Source organism: Pistacia vera, unplaced genomic scaffold, assembly GCF_008641045.1.
Source record: "Pistacia vera cultivar Batoury unplaced genomic scaffold, PisVer_v2 Contig171, whole genome shotgun sequence".
NCBI lineage: Eukaryota > Viridiplantae > Streptophyta > Magnoliopsida > Sapindales > Anacardiaceae > Pistacia > Pistacia vera.
Window position 1 is genome coordinate 630,668 of NW_022195801.1, and position 17,514 is coordinate 648,181.

Sequence of the window (17,514 nt, forward strand, 5' to 3'; positions counted from 1 at the left end):
GTAACATTTGGAAGTGAATTGGCCAGAGGAAAAGATGAGACTGAGCTTGAAAACTTCCCATTAGTATTGATGTAAGTTGAAGCAGAAGACTTAGGATAAGCCATTTGACATTTGTCAAACAAGCTTTGATACCATGAAAAGTTTATGGCAACTCTGAACAGAAACAAAGAGTAAAGAAAAGCAAAAAAAAATTGAGCTGAAATTATTGTATTTTTCCTCAGGACTATTTGCATTTGATTTGTTTTCCTAATGTAAGTTGCATTGCAACTTGTCAACTTGCATAACAACCTACTCTGCAACTTGTCAACTTGCATAATGGTCTTTAATCCACTTGTAGTTTGTTGAAAGAGAACAAAAACGTGTTGATACATTTTGGGAAAGAGAACAAAAACGTGTTGATACATTTTGGGGCCTAAATCATTTTGTTTTGCTTTATGTTTGTAGTTATAACACAATCAACAATGTTTGTAGTTATAACACAATCAACAATGTTTGTAGTTATAACACAATATAACTGTGTATGTGATTGCAAACGTCCTTCTAGAAAAAAAAAAAAAACTATTAGACAGAGAAGACTGAAAATGAGAAGACTGATAAATGATTTTTATAAGAAGCAATTATGAGGGAGAATTTTCAAAAATTATTGAGCAGTATCAACTCCTTTTTGAGAGTTTCACAAATTGCAATTGTATAAAGTTTTTGGGCTAAAATTGCAATTTTATAAAATTCTTTCGCGCGAAAAACTCCTGGTGACCTCTTAACTAGTCTATAAATATCAGCTTGCATCTCTAAAGTTTATGACAGAGTGAACTTCACAAATTACTAATGGCTTTTTGTATTGCATCAACCTGTAATATTCCTTCTGGTGCTATTTTTCAACACCGTCAACTACTTGTTTCTAAAACACCAACCAGCAGAATCAGTGTGAAGAAGCAACTCCAGTGCATCGCTAACCCAGAACCTAGTACTTCAACTGTTGTAAGGCGATCAGGAAACTACAAACCTTGCATTTTTAACGAAGATTATCTGCCAAAATTGACTAATGAGTACACGGTAGTCATGGTGTTTTTTTCCTTTTTATGGTCTTAATTTGTTCTTTGCTGAATTTCATTAGTTCAGGTTCAGGAACTAATTACCAAAAACTTAATTTTCTTCAGGGAGAAGCATACAGAAAAAAAGCAGAAAAGCTGACAGAAGAAGTGAGGATGATAATCAATAGTATGGACAACCCATTGGATCAGCTTGAGCTGATTGACAACTTACAAAGACTTGGAGTGGCTTACCATTTTGAACGTGAAATAAAGAACATATTGGACCGTGTCCACAATATCAGCGATCATAAATGGAAGAAAAGAAATCTATATGCAACCTCTCTAGAGTTTAGACTCCTGAGACAACACGGCTATTATGTTACTGAAGGTACTGAAGAATTAAAGTTCGAAAAAAGTAGTCATCATTAGAATAAACTAATATGTTTGTTCTACTTTCCTTGTTGAGTGCAGAAGTTTTTGAGAGTTTCAGGGACAAGACGGGCAGTTTCTCGGCGTGTGTCTGTGATGATGTGAAGGCAATACTGAGCTTTTATGAAGCCTCATTCTATGGGTTAGAAGGAGAAAGTATGATGCAGGAAGCATGGGAATTCAGTTCTAAACATCTTAAAGATCTTGACGATAAGGATGTCGACCAGAATCTTGTACCGCTTGTTGAGCATGCCTTGGAGCTTCCTCTTCATTGGTGGGCGCCACGATTAGAGACCAAATGGTTCATAGATTCATATGAGAGAAGGGAAGACAAGAATCGCCTTTTACTCGAGCTTGCAAAGGTGGACTTTAATATTTTACAGGGAATTCACCAGGAAGATCTTAAAGACACACTGAGGTCAGTAACCCTTCCTCAACTTTGTCCTCGTGATTGCATAGCCTTTATTAATGAAATACTTATTGAAATTGTACCTTTTGCATCCTAACTAATGCAATTGTTTATGTTTCATTACAACATTGATTATAAAATAACTCAAATAAGTGAGTAACTAACTTATAATTAATTAATAAATGGTGTTGACACGTAAACAATTACATAAGTTAACATATAAAATTGGGATTCCAATTTTGTATGAGTAATGTTGCTATTTGTAAAATAAGAGTAACGAGATTTGACAAACAAGTTGAACAAAAAATTTAATCTCTTATATTGTTTAGATCTCTATGTCAACACTTGTAATCTATTTTTAAGGGAGTCAAGTTGATATGTTTCTCTTTTGCTTGTGAAGGTGGTGGGAGAATACTGGTCTTCGAGAGTTAACTTTTGCTAGGAACAGCTTGATAACAGCATATTTATGGGGTTTGGGTATAGCTTTTCAACCTCGGTACTCTTACTGCCGAAAGTTCGTTGCAAAGGCCATTGCTCTAATTACAGTAATTGACGATATTTATGATGTTTATGGTACCTTGCCTGAACTAGAGCTCTTGACTGATGCTATTACGAGGTAATTGTTGGGAAAAATTTTCTTGTTATACAAACCTAGCAGTTCTAAGAAAAAATTATATGATGCTTTTATATTACACATGTATTTCAGATGGGACATTAAAGCAATGAAACAGCTTCCCAGTTACATGAAAACAAGTTTTCTCTCGCTGTTCAACTTTGTTAATGAAGTGGCTTATCACATTCTCAAAGAAAAGAATTCAGATGTCTCAATGACTCTAATCAAAATGGTAATATTATATAATTCGTTTCTTCCTCTATTTTTATAATGTTTTGTTGTTTAAATATCTCACTACTCGTCGCTATGTCATTTACATCAGTGGAAAAGTATGGCGCAAGCCCAAATAACAGAGGCAAGATGGTACCACTATCAGTATAAGCCAACGCTCGATGAATATTTGAATAATGCTTATATATCAATTACAGGTCCTATTATAGCAACTCTATCATATATATCGTCAGCAAATCCGATATTAGAGAAGGACTTAGAATTTCTAGAAAGCAATCCAGATATTATAAAATGGTCATCCACGGCTTTCCGACTTCAAGATGATTTGGGAACTTCACCGGTATAATCTAGCATTAATTTATTTACAATTGTCTTTATATACTTTAATTTGAATTCTCTATGAATTAATTGGTTGTGTTTCTTTCAATAAATAAATCAGGATGAGATGAAAAGAGGTGATGTACCTAAAGCAATCCAATGTTACATGAATGATACTGTTTGTTCCGAGGAAGTTGCCCGTGAATACATTAAGGATCTAACAAGGAAGATATGGAAGAAGATAAATGTATACAGAGCTGCAACGAATTGTCCCTTACCTCAACCTATTGTTGAAGTGATCATAAATCTTGTGAGAACTTCCCATTACATTTATCGCCGCGGAGATGGGCATGGTGGTGGAGGTCAAGAGATTAAGGATGTTATGTTTCCATCACTCTTTCAACCCATTCCATTGCCAAAAATTAAATAACATGTTTTTTTCCGATATGTTCTTGTTGCAAGGAGAATAAGTGTGATCATGTCATGAAATGCAAAATTTAAGGATTTGAACTGTATTGTATTATTATTAACATTATGAATGATTCACCCGAGATATCTTCATTAATAATTCATGTTTTGTAGATATCATTTGATATGTGGAGGCATTTATAAGTGTGTGACCTGATTGTTTCGAGAATGGTATATGTGATATAATCTACATATTGTATGTTTAAAACTAAACGTCCTTGGGTTCCTTTGAGACTACAAAATTTTTACATTTGTCCATCAATGCGATGTTACATGCGGAAAGGTCATTGATGATCGCATAAAGAAGTGTCTAACTCTCACCGAAGGACATGAGTGTTAGTTTCAATCTGTTGCGGGGATTTAATTAGATGCTAGCAAATCCTAAATCCCTATGAAAACGAAAATAATGTGAACAAAGGGCAAACAAATAACCACACACACAAACACAAGATTTATAATTGTTTACTCTTTGTATGAGAGCTATGTCCACTTTGCCACTATGGAATTCCCACTACTAAAAAATCTTCTTTCTTGACAGAATGAGTTAACAGATTTTCTTGACCGTTCTAGAAACATGTCAAGAATTGTAATTCTTGACAGTTTATGAACTATCAAGAATTTGAAATAATTCTTAACTATTTTGGATGATTCTTAATAGTTATTAACTATCAAGATTTGGTAAAAAATAAATTGTATTATTTTTTTCTTGGCAGTCGTAGTCTCAATTCTTGACAATTTTTAACCGTCAAGGATTAAGTTGAAAAAACAAATTCGAAAAAACCCAAACACATTTTTCCCTAGTGAACATTCCCAAAGCCATGGCTGATATTTTTGAAGAAGAACAGAGACTGAATGCATGAAAAGAGAATTCTGTTGAGGAGTTCATATAGAAAGAGAGAGAGGTAATATTAATGGTTGCATTGAATGAAGAAGAAAAATGGAAACTGTGTTGGAAAATAAATCAAACATATCAGTTTTACTAAAAGTTTCGATAGTGCGTTATCTATTAGATTAGTGTTTGATTTAATTGATGAATTAAGAGTTTTATAATTTCTATATAAAGATTTGTTATTTATTAGTTTATTGGTGAGAAGAAATAACGTGGCGACAAGGTTCGTCGTCCCTCTTTTGCTATGTCAGCTTGATTGTGTTGGTATTATTTTATGTTTTATCAAAAATTACTTACAAAAGGGAAAAGTCTTGTTCAACTTAATTAGCTTGTCTGGGATGCTAAGGTTCCTGCTCCTCTAAGATGCTAAGGTTCCTGCTTGTCTTGGATGTTGAGATTCCTACATATATGAGATGTTGATCAGGTTGATACTTATCTTGGATCAGGTTCTTGCTTCTTTGTTATTTTGAGGTTTCAGCATCTTATCTATTTTTTTGTCACCATCAGCTTTGCGTATTTCTTCTTAAAATTCTTTTTTGCTTCACATACTCTTTTTACGTCTTGTAGATCTAAGCTTGATGTATATAAGAGGTGACTTTTGTTAAGTTTGTTTGTTTTTGGCTTCCCTCTTTTATTTTAGGTTCTAACTTTAACAACCATCCAATTTAGGTGAATTCGCCTCTTGTGTTATATGTTGCACTATACCTCACGTAAGGATCAAATAAGAGCTCAGGTCAAGATTTTAATTCTCATGTATAAGAGTTGATGTTATTCTCGTAAGATAGAAGCTTAGCAAATCTCATAATAATAAATTAAACTAACTCAAAACTATAGTTAGTACAAAGAAATATATGAACTTGCTTTCAGGTTGGGCTTCATCTAGGCTTAAGACATTACTATGATATTTATAAGAGATGCTCTCATGTATTCTTCAGGTTCCAACTTGTTGGTTAGGTTTATCTTATAAATTGTTGGCATCTCATGATGAGGTTTCTAGTAAAGTTTCTTGGCTTGTTACTAACATCACGTCCTTAGTTGTCTTTTCATAGAATATTTTTATTACAGTATTTGCTCGGTTTGAGTTTCCTTAAAACAATAGAACCTCCTGGTAGTGAAGGTTATCATTCCACCTTCGGTGGTATACTTGGAATCTTAGCTCCTATCTTCGAGAAGTTTCAGCTGACTGTTGGTTTACGATATTTGGAACTTCGATAGGAATAGGGCTTGCATGATTTCCTTGGCAAAAGGAGTTTTGAGTTTTATCTACTAGATCCTAGATAGCATTCTTTCCCTTGGTGTATTTTTCGATTCAATCAATGTCCTCCTTCAAATCTTCCATCAACCTTTCCAAGTTCCTCCTTTTATTTAGCTTTTCCTGTACTTGTTTCTAGCTTCACGTCCTTAGGACGCTCATTGTGAAGCTTCAAGACTTGGTTAGTGGTGTTTTCATGAGTAGTTACGGTTATTCCTCCAATGACTGAAGCTAGTCGTGGATTTGTGGTGGATATTTCACTTTCACCACGATACTTCTCCATTTTGAATGAGTTGATGTTGAACTAAAATGTGAGGGAAAATAATAGAGACACAGAAAGTTATTGTGGATCCTAAGAGAATTTTTAGAGATTTTTTCGTTTGGTTGTACACATCCACGATAGGTATGGCAAGCTGGTACTTCCATTATTTAGAAATCCTTGAAGCAGAATTCTTGAGAGATCTTGTCCTTAATAATACACCCATCATAGAGAACTCCACAACACATTATTATCTTTTGTATTTTTGAAATACTAAGCAAATTCTTTGTTACATGAGGAACACACGTATATTTTGAAGGTAAAGATCTATTGAACAATTTGAGGGAAAAGTAGTCAACCTGTATGAGAGATACCAAGGCACTGTCCATTTCCAACTTGTAAGTTTATGGACCATTATATTAATTTTTCAAGGACAATTTTGTATGTCAAGAGTGATGTGATAGTTGCTCCAAAGTCAATGAACCAATTTGGATCCTGACAATGAGAGTAAGCTATTTGTGAGGATGAGTTGTTGTAGAATTTTCTTTTTGGTGATTCTCAAAAGTTCTTTCAAAACCATATGTGACTGGTCTTGGAGATACTGCTGCTTTGAATTTGTTGTGCTTGACTATACTTTATTAGTGAAGTTTGATCACTTATCATCTTGTGGGAACCACAGAGACTGGTTTGCATGGAAAGTGGATATGCAGAGTGTGTATTTGCAAGGTAAGCTTGTGCAAAATTTATGTTTGATGGACAATTATTGTAGTTTGGTGCAGGTTTGTATCTATGATTTTGAGCTCCTTGAAAATTTGGGTCAATTCATGATAGCATTGAGTGTCATGTGTCATGTTTTCCCACACAGTTGACATATCATTCTTGGCTTGTAGAAATTTTGACCTTTACTGCAACCTCTTTCAAAACCTATATTGATCAAGTGTAAGTCCTAACTATTTGTATAGAAGTTTCATGACTCTTGTTCCTGGGTGTGCATGGGTGATTGGATTGTTGACTGGTGTTTTGAAATTTGGTCGTTGTGTTTGAGGATTAACAGGCGTTTGTTGCAAGGAAAGCGGTTACAACATGGAATCCATATTAGTTGAATGTTGTTTTTCCAATCTCATCTCATGTTTGTGCAACAAGAATGTGCTTCTTGTGTGAAACTTCTCCACTTCAAGAGGTTAAATTGGCTACTACTGCGTCATATTCTGTTCTCAGGCCATCAAGGATACATGAGCAGTTCTTCATCATTTACAACCACTCCACTAGCAGTCAAAGATCTAGCAACTTCTTTCATTTTTAGTACATAGTCATTACTGCTTAGATTGTCTTTTCTAGTGGTTTGTAGGAGGTTTCGTAGATGCAACAATTTTGCTTTTGAATCAATGAGAAAATGCATCTCTAAGGTTTTCCAAATATCAAAAGTTGTTTCACTATTAGCAACATGTCTAAACTTGCTTTGAAAATATAAGAATTTAGCTAACCAAACAAAAATTGATCTAATTTCTTCCACAGAGTATGTTATGCATTTATGATTTTCCAGAATCATCATCCGAAGAGATTATAAGAGCTAGAGGACACGTTTATCACCTATAACAAAGCCTTCAAGTTCATAGGCTTTTACACAGGAAGCACTTGTGATTTCCAGTAAGCATAGTTCTCTCCTCCCAACTTTACGGTAACATTTGGAAGTGAATTGGCCAGAGGAAAAGATGAGACTGAGCTTGAAAACTTCCCATTAGTATTGATGTAAGTTGAAGCAGAAGACTTAGGATACCATTTGACATTTGTCAAACAAGCTTTGATACCTGAAAAGTTTATGGCAACTCTGAACAGAAACAAAGAGTAAAGAAAAGCAAAAAAAAAATTGAGCTGAAATTATTGTATTTTTCTCAGGACTATTTGCATTTGTTTGTTTTCCTAATGTAGTGCATTGCAACTTGCAACTTGCATAACAACCTACTCTGCAACTGGTCAACTTGCATAATGGTCTTTAATCCACTTGTAGTTTGTTGAAAGAGAACAAAGTGTTGATACATTTTGGGAAAGAGAACAAAAACGTGTTGATACATTTGGGGCCTAAATCATTTTGTTTTGCTTTATGTTTGTATTTATAACACAATCAACAATGTTTGTAGTTATACACAATCAACATGTTTGTAGTTATAACCAATATAACTGTGTATGTGATTGCAAACGTCCTTCTAGAAAAAAAAAAAAAACTATTAGACAGAGAAGACTGAAAATGAGAAGACTGATAATGATTTTTATAAGAAGCAATTATGAGGGAATTTTCAAAAATTATTGAGCAGTATCAACTCCTTTTTGAGAGTTTCACAAATTGCAATTGTATAAGTTTTTGGGCTAAAATTGCAATTTTAAAATTCTTTCGCGCGAAAAACTCCTGGTGACCTCTTAACTAGTCTATAATATCAGCTTGCATCTCTAAAGTTTATAACAGAGTGAACTTCACAATTACTAATGGCTTTTTTGATTGCATCACCTGTAATATTCCTTCTGGTGCTTTTTTTTCAACACCGCAACTACTTGTTTCTAAACACCAACCAGCAGAATCAGTGTGAAGAAGCAACTCCAGTGCATCGCTAACCCAGAACCTAGTACTTCAACTGTTGTAAGGCGATCAGGAAACTACAAACCTTGCATTTTTAACGAAGATTATCTGCCAAAATTGACTATGAGTACACGGTAGTCATGGGTTTTTTTTTTTTTTCTTTTTATGGTCTTAATTTGTTCTTTGCTGAATTTCATTAGTTCAGGTTCAGGAACTAATTACCAAAAACTTAATTTCTTCAGGGAGAAGCATACAGAAAAAAAGCAGAAAACTGACAGAGAAGTGAGGATGATAATCAATAGTATGGACAACCCATTGGATCAGCTTGAGCTGATTGACAACTTACAAAGACTTGGAGTGGCTTACCATTTTGAACGTGAAATAAAGAACATATTGGACCGTGTCCACAATACTCCGATCATAAATGGAAGAAAAGAAATCTATATGCAACCTCTCTAGGTTTAGACTCCTGAGACAACACGGCTATTATGTTACTGAATACTGAAGAATTAAGTTCGAAAAAAGTAGTCATCATTAGATAACTAATATGTTTTTTCTACTTTCCTTGTTGAGTGCAGATTTTTTGAGAGTTTCAGGACAAGACGGGCAGTTTCTCGGCGTGTGTCTGTGATGATGTGAAGGCAATACTGAGCTTTTATGAAGCCTCATTCTATGGGTTAAGGAGAGTATGATGCAGGAAGCATGGGATTCAGTTCTAACATCTTAAGATCTTGACGATAAGGATGTCGACCAGAATCTTGTACCGCTTGTTGAGCATGCCTTGGAGCTTCCTCTTCATGGGGCGCCACGATTAGAGACCAAATGGTTCATAGATTCATATGAAAAGAGGAAGACAAGAATCGCCTTTTACTCGAGCTTGCAAAGGTGGACTTAATATTTTCAGGGAATTCACCAGGAGATCTTAAAGACACACTGATGCAGTAACCCTTCCTCAACTTTGTCCTCGTGATTGCAATGCCTTTATTAATGAAATACTTATTGAAATTGTACCTTTTGCATCCTAACTAATGCAATTGTTTATGTTTCATTACAACATTGATTATAAATAACTCATAGTAGTAACTAACTTATAATTAATTATAATGGTTGACACGTAAACAATTACATAAGTTAACATATAAATTGGATTCCATTTTTGTATGAGTAATGTTGCTATTGTAAATAAGATAACGAGATTTGACAAACAAGTTGAACAAAAAATTTAATCTCTTATTTTTTTAGATCTCTATGTCAACACTTGTAATCTATTTTAAGGGAGTCAATTGATATGTTTCTCTTTTGCTTGTGAAGGTGGTGGGGAAACTGGTCTTCGAGAGTTACTTTTGCTAGGAACAGCTTGATAACAGCATATTATGGGGTTTGGGTATAGCTTTTCAACCTCGGTACTCTTACTGCCGAAGTTCGTTGCAAAGGCCTTGCTCTAATTACAGTAATTGACATATTTATGATGTTTATGGTACTTGCCTGAACTAGAGCTCTGACTGATGCTATTACGAGGTAATTGTTGGAAAATTTTCTTGTTATACAAACCTAGCAGTTCTAAGAAAAAATTATATGATGCTTTTATATTACACATGTATTTCAGATGGGACATTAAAGCAATGAAACAGCTTCCCATACATGAAAACAGTTTTCTCTCGCTGTTCAACTTTGTTAATGAAGTGGCTTATCACATTCTCAAAAAAGATTAAGATGCTCAATGACTAATCAAAATGGTAATATTATATCGTTTCTTCCTCTATTTTTATAATGTTTTGTTGTTTAATATCTCACTACTCGTCGCTATTCATTTACATCAGTGGAAAAGTATGGCGCAAGCCCAAATAACAGAGGCAAGATGGTACCACTATCAGTATAAGCCAACGCTCGATGAATATTTGAATAATGCTTATATATCAATTACTTCCTATTATGCAACTCTATCATATATATCGTCAGCAAATCCGATATTAGAGAAGGACTTAGAATTTCTAGAAAGCAATCCGGATATTATAAAATGGTCCATCCACGGCTTTCCGACTTCAAGATGATTTGGGAACTTCACCGGTATAAAATCTAGTTATTTATTTACAATTGTCTTATATACTTTAATTTGAATTCTCTATGAATTAATTGGTTGTGTTTCTTTCAATAATAAATCAGGATGAGATGAAAGAGGTGATGTACCTAAAGCAATCCAATGTTACATGAATGATACTGGTTGTTCCGAGGAAGTTGCCCGTGAATACATTAAGGATCTAACAAGGAAGATATGGAAGAAGATAAATGTATACAGAGCTGCAACGAATTGCCTTACCTCAACCTATTGTTGAATGATCATAAATCTTGTGAAACTTCCCATTACATTTATCGTCGCGAGATGGGCATGGTGGTGGAGGTCAAGAGATTAAGGATGTTATGTTTCATCACTCTTTCAACCCATTCCATTGCCAAAAATTAAATAACATGTTTTTTTTTCCGACATGTTCTTGTTGCACTCCTCCAATTCTTCTTCTCCAAGCCTTCTTTAATCTCCCTTTTTCTTCAGTTCTTGAATAATCTTTGTTCTCTCTTTCTTTATCTCCAAAAGAATTCTTAAAATAATGCTAAAAGACTTATATTTACATCCCACAAGGGTTAGAGTTTTGTTTTCCTCAATTCTACTTAGTTTAGGACTCCTAAACCCTATTTTCTTAGTCAAAAACGAAAGAAAAGTTCCCAGCTATCATGACTGTGCCTCAGCACTGTGCTGTAGCACAATAGCTACTAGAAAAAGTATGTCGCGGCACAGTAGCTACTGGCCTTCTTCCCGCACCATTCCACTGTTCTTCAGAGATGGTGATTTTTGAACTCGATAACGATGAAATTTGGAAAAGTGGTAAACATATGAAATGTAGCCCTTCGAATCATATTTCCAAACATTCAAGAATTGTCTTAACACAAGTTCTACAGCTCAAGATATTCTCAAAATACTGAGGTATGCTCAAGCTGGAATGTAATCTAGAATTTTCTCTTTACTTCAACTTCCATGACTTCTTCAATTCAACTCCGATTCTCGATCCGTTTGTTTTCAGTCATCACAAATTCTCTCACCAACATCATCTCTCATCCGAATATTATTTTTGAGCCTTATTCCCTGAAAACACAACAAAAATACTTGTGATCCTGAAAAGTGCGTTTATGAAACAATTAACTTAATTCATACCAATTAATCCTAATTTCCAACAAATGATACCAATAAACCACTAAGTATAAGTGTATTTTCAAGAACTTCTCATTAGGCATCAAAATGGATGAAAGAAGTTGATTTATCAGGTATACGGTTGTATGGAAGGCAAACCACCAGTAACGAAGAGGCTTGAGCCAACAGTGTAAGTCCAATTTCATTAACATGTCGATGCTTGCATTCTACCTTGCCATTTTGATGATGAATATGAGGACATGGATGCCGGAAATGGATACCTTGTTGTGTAAAGTAAGCTGCCACGGGTCTGAACTCACCACCCCAGTCTGATTGAAAGGATCAAATTTTCCTGTCAAATTGTTGGTCTACTAATTTGGTAAAATGAATGACAGTGGAACTGACTTCAGATTTGAATTTGAGAGGGTGGATCCAAGTATATCTGGTGTAATCATCCACAAACAGCAAGTAATATCTAAAACCAAAGGCATATGCAATGGGAGCTAGTCCCCAAACATCAGCAAACACCAACTCAAAAGGTTTAAGAGATTGAGAAGAAGAAGATGGTTGAATGTTAATATGAAGTTTCCCATATTAACAAGCTTCACAGAAATGGACTTTATTGATTTCGGCATGATGTTTTACATTCATGTCTTTCACAACTGATTTAAGAACATAAAAGTGAGGGTGTCCTAATCTTCTATACAAAAGTAAAAAAAAAACATCAACCATTGTAGTTGGAAAGCTGTTTGCTAGCTTAGTGGCATTATTTTCAGAGTTATTCATAGCTAAAGTACTAGAGGTAACATGCAAAGATGGCAGAGAGAACATCCAAGTATTTTTTAGTTATTTCTCCTACTGTTCATAACCTTCATAAGTTATAGGCTGAAAGGATTGTTCCAAGAGAATTTTTAGAGATATTTTATCTTGTTTGGTTGTAACACATCCAGCGATAGGTTAGGCAAGCTGGTACAGTCCATTATTAGAAATCCTTGAAGCAGAACTTCTGAGAGATCTTGTCCTTAATAATACCATCAGTAGAGAATCCACAACAACATTATATCTTTTGTAATTTTTGAAATACTAAGCAAATTCTTTGTTACATGAGGAACACAACGTATATTTTGAAGGTAAAGAGATCTATTGAGACAATTTGAGGGAAAAGTGTCAAACCTGTATGAGAGATACCAAGGCACTGTCCATTTCCAACTTGTAAAGTTTATGGACATTATTATTAATTTTTCAAGGACAAATTTTGTTGTCAGAGTGATGTGATGAGTTGCTCCAAAGTCAATGAACAATTTGGATCCGTGACAATGAGAGGTGAAGCTATTTGTGAAGGATGAGTTGTTGTAGAATTTTCTTTTTGGTGATTCTCAAAAGTTCTTTCAAAACCATATGTGACTGGTCTTGGAGAGTACTGCTGCTTTGAATTTGTTGTGCTTGACTAGTACTTTATTAGTGAAGTTTGATCACTTATCATGCTTGTGGGAACCACAAGGGACTGGTTTGCATGGAAAGGTGGATATGCAGAGTGTGTATTTGCAAGGTAAGCTTGTGCAAAATTTATGTTTGATGGACAATTATTGTAGTTTGGTGCAGGTTTGTATCTATGATTTTGAGCTCCTTGAAAATTTGGGTCAAATTCATGATAGCATTGAAGTGTCATGTGTCATGTTTTCCCACACAGTTGACATCATTCTTGGTTGTAGAAATTTTGACCTTTACTGCACCTCTTTCAAAACCTATATTGATCAAGTGTAAGTCCTAACTATTTGTATAGAAGTTTCATGACTCAGTTTGTCCTTGGGATAGTGCTGGGATGATTGGATTGTTGGACTGGTGTGTTGAAATTTGGTCGTTGTGGTTGAGGATTAACAGGCTGTGTTGCAGGAAGGGTTACAACATGGAATCCTATATAAGTTGAATGTTGTTTTTCCAATCTCATCTCATGTTTGTGCAACAAGAATTGTGCTTCTTGTAGTGAAACTTCTCCACTTCAAGAGGTTAAATTGGCTACTACTGCGTCATATTCTGTTCTCAGGCCATCAAGAGATACATGAGCAGTTCTTATCATTTACAACCACTCCACTAGCATCAAAGATCTAGCAACTTCTTTCATTTTAGTACATGTCATTACTGCTTAGATTGTCTTTTTAGTGGTTTGTAGGAGGGTTCGTAGATGCAACAATTTTGCTTTGAATCAATGAGAAAATGCATCTCTAAGGTTTTCAAATATCAAAAGTGTGTTCACTATTAGCAAATGTCAAACATTGCTTTGAAATATAAGATATTAGCTACAACCAAACAAAAATTGATCTAATTTCTTCCACAGGTATGTTATGCATTTATGATTTCCTAGAATCATCTCCGAAGAGATATAAGAGCTAGAGGACACGGTTTATCACCTATAACAAAGCCTTCAAGTTCATAGGCTTTTAACACGGAAGCACTTGTGATTTCCAAAGCATAGTTCTTCTTCCCAATTTACGGTAACATTTGGAAGTGAATTGGCCAGAGGAAAAGATGAGACTGAGCTTGAAAACTTCCCATTAGTATTGATGTAAGTGAAGCAGAAGACTTAGGATAAGCATTTGACATTTGTCAAACAAGCTTTGATACCATGAAAAGTTTATGGCAACTCTGAACAGAACAAAGAGTAAAGAAAAGCAAAAAAAAATTGAGCTGAATTATTGTATTTTCCTCAGGACTATTTGCATTTGATTTGTTTTCCTAATGTAGTTGCATTGCAACTTGTCAACTTGCATAACAACCTATCTGCAACTTGTCAACTTGCATAATGGTCTTTAATCCACTTGTAGTTTGTTGAAAGAGAACAAAACGTGTTGAACATTTGGGAAGAGAACAAAATGTGATCATTTTGGGGCCTAAACATTTTGTTTGCTTTATGTTTGTAGTTATAACCAATAACAAGTTTGTATTATAACACAATCAACATGTTTGTAGTTAAACACAATATAACTGTGTATGTGATTGAAAGTCCTTTAGAAAAAAAAAAAAACTATTAGACAGAGAAGACTGAAATGAGAAGACTGATAAATGTTTTTATAAGAAGCAATTATGGGGAGAATTTTCAAAAATTATTGAGCAGTATCAACTCCTTTTTGAGAGTTTCACAAATTGCAATTGTATAAAGTTTTTGGGCTAAAATTGCAATTTTATAAAATTTTTGCGCGAAAAAACTCCTGGTGACCTCTTAACTAGTCTTAAATATCAGCTTGCATCTCTAAGTTTGACAGAGTGAACTACACAATTACTAATGGTTTTTGTATTGCATCAACCTGTAATATTCCTTCTGGTGGTATTTTTCAACACCGTCAACTACTGTTTCTAAAACACCAACCAGCAGAATCAGTGTGAAGAAGCAACTCCAGTGCATCGCTAACCCAGAACCTAGTACTTCAACTGTTGTAGGCGATCAGGAAACTCAAACCTTGCATTTTAACGAAGATTATCTGCCAAAATTGACTAATGAGTACACGGTAGTCATGGTGTTTTTTTCCTTTTTATGGTCTTAATTTGTTCTTTGCTGAATTTCATTAGTTCGGTTCAGGAACTTACCAAAAACTTAATTTTCTTCAGGGAGAAGCAACAGAAAAAAAGCAGAAAAGCTGACAGAAGAAGTGAGGATGATAATCAATAGATGGACAACCCATTGGATCAGCTTGAGCTGATTGACAACTTACAAAGACTTGGAGTGGCTTACCATTTTGAACGTGAAATAAAGAACATATTGGACCGTGTCACAATATCAGCGATCATAAATGGAAGAAAAGAAATCTATATGCAACCTTCTAGAGTTTAGACTCCTGAGCAACACGGCTATTATGTTACTGAAGGTACTGAAGAATTAAAGTTCGAAAAAAGTAGTCATCATTAGATAAAACTAATATGTTTGTTCTACTTTCTTGTTGAGTGCAGAAGTTTTTGAGAGTTTCAGGGACAAGACGGGCGTTTCTCGGGTGGTCTGTGATGATGTGAAGGCAATACTGAGTTTTATGAAGCTCATCTTATGGGTTAGAAGGAGAAAGTATGATGCAGGAAGCAGGGAATTCAGTTCTAAACATCTAAAGATCTTGACGATAAGGATGTCGACCAGAATCTTGTACCGTTGTTGAGCATGCCTGGAGCTTCCTCTTCATTGGTGGGCGCCACGATAGAGACCAAATGGTTCATAGTCATATGAGAGAAGGGAAGACAAGAATCGCCTTTTACTCGAGCTTGCAAAGGTGGACTTTAATATTACAGGGATCACCAGGAAGATCTTAAGACAACACTGAGGTCAGTAACCCTTCCTCAACTTTGTCTCGTGATGCATAGCCTTTATTAATGAAATACTTATTGAAGTTACCTTTTGCATCCTAACTAATGCAATTGTTTATGTTTCATTACACATGATTATAAAATAACTCAAATAAGTGAGTAACTAACTTATAATTATAATAAATGGTGGTGACACGTAAACAATACATAAGTTAACATATAAATTGGGATTCCAATTTTGTATGAGTAATGTTGCTATTTGTAAATAAGAGTAACGAGATTTGACAACAAGTTGAACAAAAAATTTAATCTCTATATTGTTTAGATTCTATGTCAACAACTTGTAATTATTTTAAGGGAGTCAAGTTGATATGTTTCTCTTTTGCTTGTGAAGGTGGTGGGAGAATACTGGTCTGAGAGTTAACTTTTGCTAGGAACAGCTTGATAACAGCATTTATGGGGTTTGGGTATAGCTTTTCACACTCGGTACTCTACTGCCGAAAGTTCGTTGCAAAGGCCATTGCTCTAATTACAGTAATTGACGATATTTATGATGTTTATGGTACCTTGCCTGAACTAGAGCTCTTGACTGATGCTATTCGAGGTAATTGTTGGGAAAAATTTCTTGTTATACAAACCTAGCAGTTCTAAGAAAAAATTATATGATGCTTTATATTACACATGTATTCAGATGGGACATTAAAGCAATGAAACAGCTTCCCAGTTACATGAAAACAAGTTTTCTCTCGCTGTTCAACTTTGTAAGAAGTGGCTTATCACATTCTCAAAGAAAAGAATTCAGATGTTCAATGACTCTAATCAAAATGGTAATATTATATATTCGTTTCTTCCTCTATTTTATAATGTTTTGTTGTTTAAATATCTCACTACTCGTCGCTATGTCATTTACATCAGTGGAAAAGTGGCGCAAGCCCAAATAACAGAGGCAAGTGGTACCACTATCAGTTAAGCCAACGCGATGAATATTTGAATAATGCTATAATCAATTACAGGTCCTATTATAGCAACTCTATATATATCGTCGCAAATCCGAATTAGAGAAGGACTTAGAATTTCTAGAAAGCAATCCGATATTATAAAATGGTCATCCACGGCTTTCCGACTTCAAGATGATTTGGAACTTCACCGTATAAAATCTAGCATTAATTTATTACAATTGTCTTTATATACTTTAATTTGAATTCTCTATGAATTAATTGGTTGTGTTTCTTTCAATAATAAATCAGGATGAGATGAAAAGAGGTGATGTACTAAAGCAATAATGTTACATGAATGACTGGTTGTTCCGAGGAAGTTGCCCGTGAATACATTAAGGATCTAACAAGGAAGATATGGAAGAAGATAAATGTATACAGAGCTGCAACGAATTGTCCCTTACCTCAACCTATTGTTAAATGATCATAAATCTTGTGAGAACTTCCCATTACATTTATGTCGCGGAGATGGGCATGGTGGTGGAGGTCAAGAGATTAAGGATGTTATGTTTTCATCACTCTTTCAACCCATCCATTGCCAAAAATTAAATAACATGTTTTTTTCCGAATGTTCTTGTTGCAA

General features: G+C 34.7%; 1 protein-coding gene and 1 pseudogene across 1 annotated transcript; both read left to right on the plus strand.

Annotated features, from left to right (window-relative positions):
• Positions 1 to 825: 825 nt before the first annotated feature.
• LOC116125800 ((R)-limonene synthase 1, chloroplastic-like) lies at positions 826 to 3,461 on the plus strand. The gene is made up of 7 exons (XM_031411512.1): positions 826 to 1,053; positions 1,158 to 1,419; positions 1,503 to 1,878; positions 2,270 to 2,485; positions 2,576 to 2,714; positions 2,805 to 3,053; positions 3,153 to 3,461. Exons 1-7 carry the CDS (start codon positions 826 to 828, stop codon positions 3,459 to 3,461), a joined length of 1,779 nt encoding a protein of 592 aa, XP_031267372.1.
• A 3,129-nt stretch (positions 3,462 to 6,590) lies between these two features.
• Positions 6,591 to 10,804, plus strand: LOC116125801 (annotated as a pseudogene).
• The last annotated feature ends 6,710 nt before the right edge of the window (positions 10,805 to 17,514 follow it).

Excerpts from the sequence above, each read along its gene's own strand:
- LOC116125800 (XM_031411512.1), top strand. The coding sequence starts at position 826 with ATGGCTTTTTGTATTGCATCAACCTGTAATATTCCTTCTGGTGCTATT. Across the intron at positions 1,879-2,269 it reads GATCTTAAAGACACACTGAG|GTGGTGGGAGAATACTGGTC; the intron begins GTCAGTAACCCT and ends TTGCTTGTGAAG. Across the intron at positions 2,486-2,575 it reads TTGACTGATGCTATTACGAG|ATGGGACATTAAAGCAATGA; the intron begins GTAATTGTTGGG and ends CATGTATTTCAG.